This window comes from Nerophis ophidion, unplaced genomic scaffold, assembly GCF_033978795.1.
Source record: "Nerophis ophidion isolate RoL-2023_Sa unplaced genomic scaffold, RoL_Noph_v1.0 HiC_scaffold_165, whole genome shotgun sequence".
NCBI lineage: Eukaryota > Metazoa > Chordata > Actinopteri > Syngnathiformes > Syngnathidae > Nerophis > Nerophis ophidion.
In genome coordinates, this window is record NW_026907087.1 from 117050 (window position 1) to 125531 (window position 8482).

Genomic DNA, 8482 nt, shown 5'->3' on the forward strand with positions numbered 1-8482 from the left:
GCAGCCAGCACGCCCCCGGGGTTGAACCAGACCAGGACCAGAATCTGCTGTCTGGGGACGGTTGCTCTTCTTCCCCTCTTTAAAGGTCCGGTATAGCAGAACCTTGTGATTAGTGATTAATCGTCTCTTCAGAACCTTGTGATTAGTGATTAAACATCTCTTCAGAACCTTGTGATTAGTGATTAAACATCTCTTCAGAAGCTTGTGATTAGTGATTAAACATCTCTTCAGAACCTTGTGATTAGTGATTAAACATCTCTTCAGAACCTTGTGATTAGTGATTAAACATCTCTTCACAACCTTGTGATTAGTGATTAAACATCTCTTCAGAACCTTGTGATTAGTGATTAAACATCTCTTGAGAACCTTGTGATTAGTGATTAAACATCTCTTCAGAACCTTGTGATTAGTGATTAAACATCTCTTCAGAACCTTGTGATTAGTGATTAAACATCTCTTTAGAAACGTTTGATTAGTGATTAATCGTCTCTTCAGAACCTTGTGATTAGTGATTAAACATCTCTTCAGAACCGTGTGATTAGTGATTAAACATCTCTTCGAAACCTTGTGATTAGTGATTAAACATCTCTTTAGAAACGTTTGATTAGTGATTAATCGTCTCTTCAGAACCTTGTGATTAGTGATTAAACATCTCTTCAGAACCTTGTGATTGGTGATTAAACATCTCTTCAGAACCGTGTGATTAGTGATTAAACATCTCTTCGAAACCTTGTGATTAGTGATTAAACATCTCTTCAGAACCATGTGATTAGTGATTAAACATCTCTTCAGAACCGTGTGATTAGTGATTAAACATCTCTTCAGAATCTCGTGATTAATGATTAAACATCTCTTCAGAACCTTGAGATTAGTGAATAAACATCTCTTCAAAACCTTGTGATTAGTGATTAAACATCTCTTCATAAACTTGTGATTAGCAAATAGACATCTCTTCGAAACCTTGTGATTAGTGATTAATCATCTCTTCATAACCTTGTGATTAGTGATCAAACATCTCTTCAGAACCTTGTGATTAAACATCTCTTCAAAACTTTGTGATTAGTGATTAAACATCTCTTCAGAACCTTGTGATTAGTGATTAAACATCTCTTCAGAACCTTGTGATTAGTGATTAAACATCTCTTCGAAACCTTGTGATTAGTGATTAATCATCTCTTCATAACCTTGTGATTAGTGATTAATCATCTCTTCAAAACTTTGTGATTAGTGATTAAACATCTCTTCAGAACCTTGTGATTAGTGATTAAACATATCTTCAAAACTTTGTGATTAGTGATTAAACATCTCTTCAGAACCTTGTGATTAGTGATTAAACATCTCTTCAGAACCTTGTGATTAGTGATTAAACATCTCTTCAGAACCTTGTGATTAGTGATTAAACATCTCTTCAGAACCTTGTGATTAGTGATTAAACATCTCTTCAGAACCTTGTGATTAGGGATTAAACATCTCTTCAGAACCTTGTGATTAGTGAATAAACATATTTACAGAACCTTGTGATTAGGGATTAAACATCTCTTCATAACCTTGTGATTAGTGATTAAACATCTCTTCAGAACCTTGTGATTAGTGATTAAACATCTCTTCAGAACCTTGTGATTATTGATTAAACATCTCTTCATAACCTTGTGATTAGTGATTAAACATCTCTTCACAACCTTGTGATTAGTGATTAAACATCTCTTCAGAACCTTGTGATTAGTGATTAAACATCTCTTCAGAACCTTGTGATTAGTGATTAAACATCTCTTCAGAACCTTGTGATTATTGATTAAACATCTCTTCACAACCTTGTGATTAGTGATTAAACATCTCTTCAGAACCTTGTGATTAGTGATTAAACATCTCTTCAGAACCTTGTGATTAGTGATTAAACATCTCTTCAGAATCTCGTGATTAATGATTAAACATCTCTTCAGAACCTTGAGATTAGTGAATAAACATCTCTTCAAAACCTTGTGATTAGTGATTAAACATCTCTTCATAAACTTGTGATTAGCAAATAGACATCTCTTCGAAACCTTGTGATTAGTGATTAATCATCTCTTCATAACCTTGTGATTAGTGATCAAACATCTCTTCAGAACCTTGTGATTAAACATCTCTTCAAAACTTTGTGATTAGTGATTAAACATCTCTTCAGAACCTTGTGATTAGTGATTAAACATCTCTTCAGAACCTTGTGATTAGTGATTAAACATCTCTTCGAAACCTTGTGATTAGTGATTAATCATCTCTTCATAACCTTGTGATTAGTGATTAATCATCTCTTCAAAACTTTGTGATTAGTGATTAAACATCTCTTCAGAACCTTGTGATTAGTGATTAAACATATCTTCAAAACTTTGTGATTAGTGATTAAACATCTCTTCAGAACCTTGTGATTAGTGATTAAACATCTCTTCAGAACCTTGTGATTAGTGATTAAACATCTCTTCAGAACCTTGTGATTAGTGATTAAACATCTCTTCAGAACCTTGTGATTAGTGATTAAACATCTCTTCAGAACCTTGTGATTAGGGATTAAACATCTCTTCAGAACCTTGTGATTAGTGAATAAACATATTTACAGAACCTTGTGATTAGGGATTAAACATCTCTTCATAACCTTGTGATTAGTGATTAAACATCTCTTCAGAACCTTGTGATTAGTGATTAAACATCTCTTCAGAACCTTGTGATTATTGATTAAACATCTCTTCATAACCTTGTGATTAGTGATTAAACATCTCTTCACAACCTTGTGATTAGTGATTAAACATCTCTTCAGAACCTTGTGATTAGTGATTAAACATCTCTTCAGAACCTTGTGATTAGTGATTAAACATCTCTTCAGAACCTTGTGATTATTGATTAAACATCTCTTCACAACCTTGTGATTAGTGATTAAACATCTCTTCAGAACCTTGTGATTAGTGATTAAACATCTCTTCAGAACCTTGTGATTAGTGATTAAACATCTCTTCAGAACCTTGTGACTAGGGATTAAACATCTCTTCAGAACCTTGTGATTAGTGAATAAACATCTTTACAGAACCTTGTGATTAGGGATTAAACATCTCTTCATAACCTTGTGATTAGTGATTAAACATCTCTTCAGAACCTTGTGATTAGTGATTAAACATCTCTTCAGAACCTTGTGATTAGTGATTAAACATCTCTTCAGAACCTTGTGATTAGTGATTAAACATCTCTTCAGAACCTTGTGATAAGTGATTAAACATCTCTTCAGAACCTTGTGATTAGTGATTAAACATCTCTTCAAAACCTTGTGATTAGTGATTAAACATCTCTTCATAACGTTGTGATTAGTGATTAAACATCTCTTCAGAACCTTGTGATTAGTGATTAAACATCTCTTCATAACCTTGTGATTAGTGATTTATCATCTCTTCAGAACCTTGTGATTAGGGATTAAACATCTCTTCAGAACCTTGTGATTAGTGATTAATCATCTCTTCAGAACCTTGTGATTAGTGATTAAACATCTCTTCAGAACCTTGTGACTAGGGATTAAACATCTCTTCAGAACCTTGTGATTAGTGATTAATCATCTCTTCAGAACCTTGTGATTAGGGATTAAACATCTCTTCAGAACCTTGTGATTAGTGATTAATCATCTCTTCAGAACCTTGTGATTAGTGATTCAACATATCTTAGTGAGTAAACATCTCTTCATTCTCATTGGTCCTCACTGTGCAGCAGGAAGTGGAAGTCAGCAGCTGTGTGTCAACTTGGAACCTCAGGGACGTCTCTACATCAAACTCTCTCTGCAGGAACCATGGGACGTGCAGGTAGTACTTCACACACTACATGACGTGCAGGTAGTACTTCACACACTACATGACGTGCAGGTAGTACTTCACACACTACATGACATGCAGGTAGTACTTCACAGACTACATGACGTGCAGGTAGTACTTCACACACTACATGACGTGCAGGTAGTACTTCACACACTACATGACGTGCAGGTAGTACTTCACACACTACATGACGTGCAGGTAGTACTTCACACACTACATGAGGTGCAGGTAGTACTTCACACACTACATGACGTGCAGGTAGTACTTCACACACTACATGACGTGCAGGTAGTACTTCACACACTACATGACGTGCAGGTAGTACTTCACACACTACATGACGTGCAGGTAGTACTTCACACACTACATGACGTGCAGGTAGTACTTCACACACTACATGACGTGCAGGTAGTACTTCACACACTACATGACGTGCAGGTAGTACTTCACACACTACATGCCGTGCAGGTAGTACTTCACACACTACATGCCGTGCAGGTAGTACTTCACACACTACATGACGTGCAGGTAGTACTTCACACACTACATGAGGTGCAGGTAGTACTTCACACACTACATGACGTGCAGGTAGTACTTCACACACTACATGACGTGCAGGTAGTACTTCACACACTACATGACGTGCAGGTAGTACTTCACACACTACATGACGTGCAGGTAGTACTTCACACACTACATGACGTGCAGGTAGTACTTCACACACTACATGACGTGCAGGTAGTACTTCACACACTACATGAGGTGCAGGTAGTACTTCACACACTACATGACGTGCAGGTAGTACTTCACACACTACATGACGTGCAGGTAGTACTTCACACACTACATGACGTGCAGGTAGTACTTCACACACTACATGACGTGCAGGTAGTACTTCACACACTACATGACGTGCAGGTAGTACTTCACACACTACATGACGTGCAGGTAGTACTTCACACACTACATGACGTGCAGGTAGTACTTCACACACTACATGACGTGCAGGTAGTACTTCACACACTACATGACGTGCAGGTAGTACTTCACACACTACATGAGGTGCAGGTAGTACTTCACACACTACATGACGTGCAGGTAGTACTTCACACACTACATGACGTGCAGGTAGTACTTCACACACTACATGACGTGCAGGTAGTACTTCACACACTACATGACGTGCAGGTAGTACTTCACACACTACATGACGTGCAGGTAGTACTTCACACACTACATGAGGTGCAGGTAGTACTTCACACACTACATGACGTGCAGGTAGTACTTCACACACTACATGAGGTGCAGGTAGTACTTCACACACTACATGACGTGCAGGTAGTACTTCACACACTACATGACGTGCAGGTAGTACTTCACACACTACATGACGTGCAGGTAGTACTTCACACGCTACATGACGTGCAGGTAGTACTTCACACACTACATGACGTGCAGGTAGTACTTCACACACTACATGACGTGCAGGTAGTACTTCACACACTACATGACGTGCAGGTAGTACTTCACACACTACATGACGTGCAGGTAGTACTTCACACACTACATGACGTGCAGGTAGTACTTCACACACTACATGACGTGCAGGTAGTACTTCACACACTACATGACGTGCAGGTAGTACTTCACACACTACATGACGTGCAGGTAGTACTTCACACACTACATGATGTACATGTAGTACGTCATGTAGTACTTTTACATGAGGCTTCACTTTTAGAACGTGCTCTAGCTTGATGCTAATATCTATTGGCTTTGCCATTGACATGCTACTAATTAGCATTCGCAATTTCAACACCTCTAAATGTCTTTAAATATGCGTGTTACAATCAAACAGCTGCCGTGTAATAAGTGCAATCCTTAGTGGATTAACACTTTTGAGGGTGCAACACACCTTGAACTACACACTGCTGCCATCTAGTGTCTTGGACTGTCACTTTATCTTCATGTAATGCTTGGACTGTCACTTTATCTTCATGTAATGCTTGGACTGTCACTTTATCTTCATGTAATGCTTGGACTGTCACTTTATCTTCATGTAATGCTTGGACTGTCACTTTATCTTCATGTAATGCTTGGACTGTCACTTTATCTTCATGTAATGCTTGGACTGTCACTTTATCTTCATGTAATGCTTGGACTGTCACTTTATCTTCATGTAATGCTTGGACTGTCACTTTATCTTCATGTAATGCTTGGACTGTCACTTTATCTTCATGTTATGCTTGGACTGTCACTTTATCTTCATGTAATGCTTGGACTGTCACTTTATCTTCATGTAATGCTTGGACTGTCACTTTATCTTCATGTAATGCTTGGACTGTCACTTTATCTTCATGTAATGCTTGGACTGTCACTTTATCTTCATGTAATGCTTGGACTGTCACTTTATCTTCATGTAATGCTTGGACTGTCACTTTATCTTCATGTAATGCTTGGACTGTCACTTTATCTTCATGTAATGCTTGGACTGTCACGTTATCTTCATGTAATGCTTGGACTGTCACTTTATCTTCATGTAATGCTTGGACTGTCACTTTATCTTCATGTAATGCTTGGACTGTCACTTTATCTTCATGTAATGCTTGGACTGTCACTTTATCTTCATGTAATGCTTGGACTGTCACTTTATCTTCATGTAATGCTTGGACTGTCACTTTATCTTCATGTAATGCTTGGACTGTCACTTTATCTTCATGTAATGCTTGGACTGTCACTTTATCTTCATGTAATGCTTGGACTGTCACTTTATCTTCATGTAATGCTTGGACTGTCACTTTATCTTCATGTAATGCTTGGACTGTCACTTTATCTTCATGTAATGCTTGGACTGTCACTTTATCTTCATGTAATGCTTGCCAATGAGACTGAAAATGTGACAACAGAAGAAAATATAACAACTGGACATTTTGAAAGCAATTACTTCAAAGCATGAATATGAAAATGTGTACCGCCAAGTACCGGTACCGGTACTGGGAATTGGTACGGTGTGGCTTGAAATGTGAACGGCAGCCATCCCTGAGAACAACAACGAAGCAGTGGTGGACTCTCATTGACCCAGATCTTGTTCACAGTTGGACAGGACCTCAACAGCGCCCTCTAAAGTGTTTGGGGTGGAACTGCGGCATCTGGTGGAGGAAGAAGGTTCTGCCTCTGCAGTTCCTTTGATCATCCTGAAGACCGTGGCCGAGATTGAACGCAGAGGACTGAAGGTAGTCTTGCCTTCAGAACTGGGATGAATGGAAGTCCAAAGTTTCCTCTCTTGGAACTGCTGTCAGGTCGTGGGTCTGTACAGACTTTGTGGTTCTGCTGCGGGGAAAAAGGAGCTGAGGGATTGGTTTGAGAGGAACGCTTCAGCCGTCTGTCTCGGTGAGGATCTCTATCCTGACGTCAATGTTCTCACAGGTGAGTGCACACCTGCGCCGCCTGTCAGGTCTCAATCAGTGAGACCGTGGTCCGGCATAGAGAATACAATGGGCAGCAAGAGGGAGAGGGGGGTCACTTCAGCCATAACGTGTAAGTCCGAAGAACGAGGCTGCAAACGTTGCTCAAAAGTCCAGGTGACCAATGAGGAACATCATCTGCTCCCTGGTCAGGTGTTGCCTAGGTGAAGAGGAACCAGAATGACTTACAAAATAAGGTGATGAAAATAAGAGTTTGATTGGAGCCAGAGTGGGACAACTCCATTGTTTATTGTCCAAAATGAAGGTTTCATGACATCAAAGTCCAAAGTCTTTCATCTGATTATTGTCCAGCACTTTTCACATGCTAGGAGCAGATGTCTCATTGACCTTAACGGGACTTAGTTGCTGCTTTGTGGACAGGCGTCCTGAAAGACTACCTGCGGGAGCTGCCATCCCCGCTCATCACCTCCACTTTGTATGAGGTGGTCAAGGAAGCCATGACCCTACGACCCCCACCCACCAGCCCCGACCTCCAGCTAGCCCACAACACGGTCGCACTTCTGTCCTGCCTGCCCGCCCCGGAGAGGGTGAGAACCACGACTAAGCGGCCAAAGTCCCACTGAGGCTCATCCTTTTGTGGGATTGCTCCCTTGTAGGCCACTTTGTCTCACCTGCTGGACCACCTCAGCCTCGTGGCCAACTTTAGCGCGTCCAACAGGATGACGGCCCAAAACCTGGCTGTCTGCTTCGGACCCGTGCTGCTGAAGCAGGAGGCCTGGAAGGGAGGGATGAAGTGTCAAGGACAGGACTTGGTGGACTTCAAACTCCACATTGAGGCCTTGCACTACCTGCTGCAGCTGTGGCCAGGTGAGATGTGGGTGGGCGGGCTTTTCATTCTTAAGGCCACTTGGATGTTTTCTTCCTCAGTGCCAGCCAAGCAAGTCCCGGCAGACAACAGCCAAGACCTTCCTCCTCCCGCCGTCCTGCATCCTGGTCCCGAGGACGTGGTGGTGTCACGCCGGGGCCCGCGCCTGGACAGTCCACCACCAATCAACCGCTACGCCGGCGACTGGAGCGTCTGCGGGCAAGACGGCGTGTCAGCACAGGACGCTGATTACGATGAGGTGGCAGGAAGTGAAAGTGATGAAGGTGAACTTTTCAAGACTTCATAACAATAAAAACAACTTGTATGCAGTGAAGAAGTACTTCTTCAGATTAGGATTCACGTTC

At 40.9% G+C, this 8482-nt stretch overlaps 1 protein-coding gene across 8 annotated transcripts in view; it reads left to right on the forward strand.

Moving 5' to 3' along the window:
* Nucleotides 1-8482, forward strand: part of LOC133547716 (rho GTPase-activating protein SYDE1-like) — a 51553-nt gene that overhangs the window by 37671 nt on the left and 5400 nt on the right. For 4 of the 8 annotated variants that reach the window (XM_061893287.1, XM_061893283.1, XM_061893281.1 and 1 more), the window contains 6 exons: nt 5-85; nt 3724-3815; nt 6923-7060; nt 7127-7253; nt 7673-7839; nt 7909-8401. In XM_061893287.1, coding sequence (XP_061749271.1) covers nt 5-85; nt 3724-3815; nt 6923-7060; nt 7127-7253; nt 7673-7839; nt 7909-8401 — 1098 coding nt within the window. The remainder of the gene's footprint in view (nt 1-4; nt 86-3723; nt 3816-6922; nt 7061-7126; nt 7254-7672; nt 7840-7908; nt 8402-8482) is intronic. The other 4 variants (XM_061893285.1, XM_061893286.1, XM_061893284.1 and 1 more) reach the window with 4 other exon arrangements.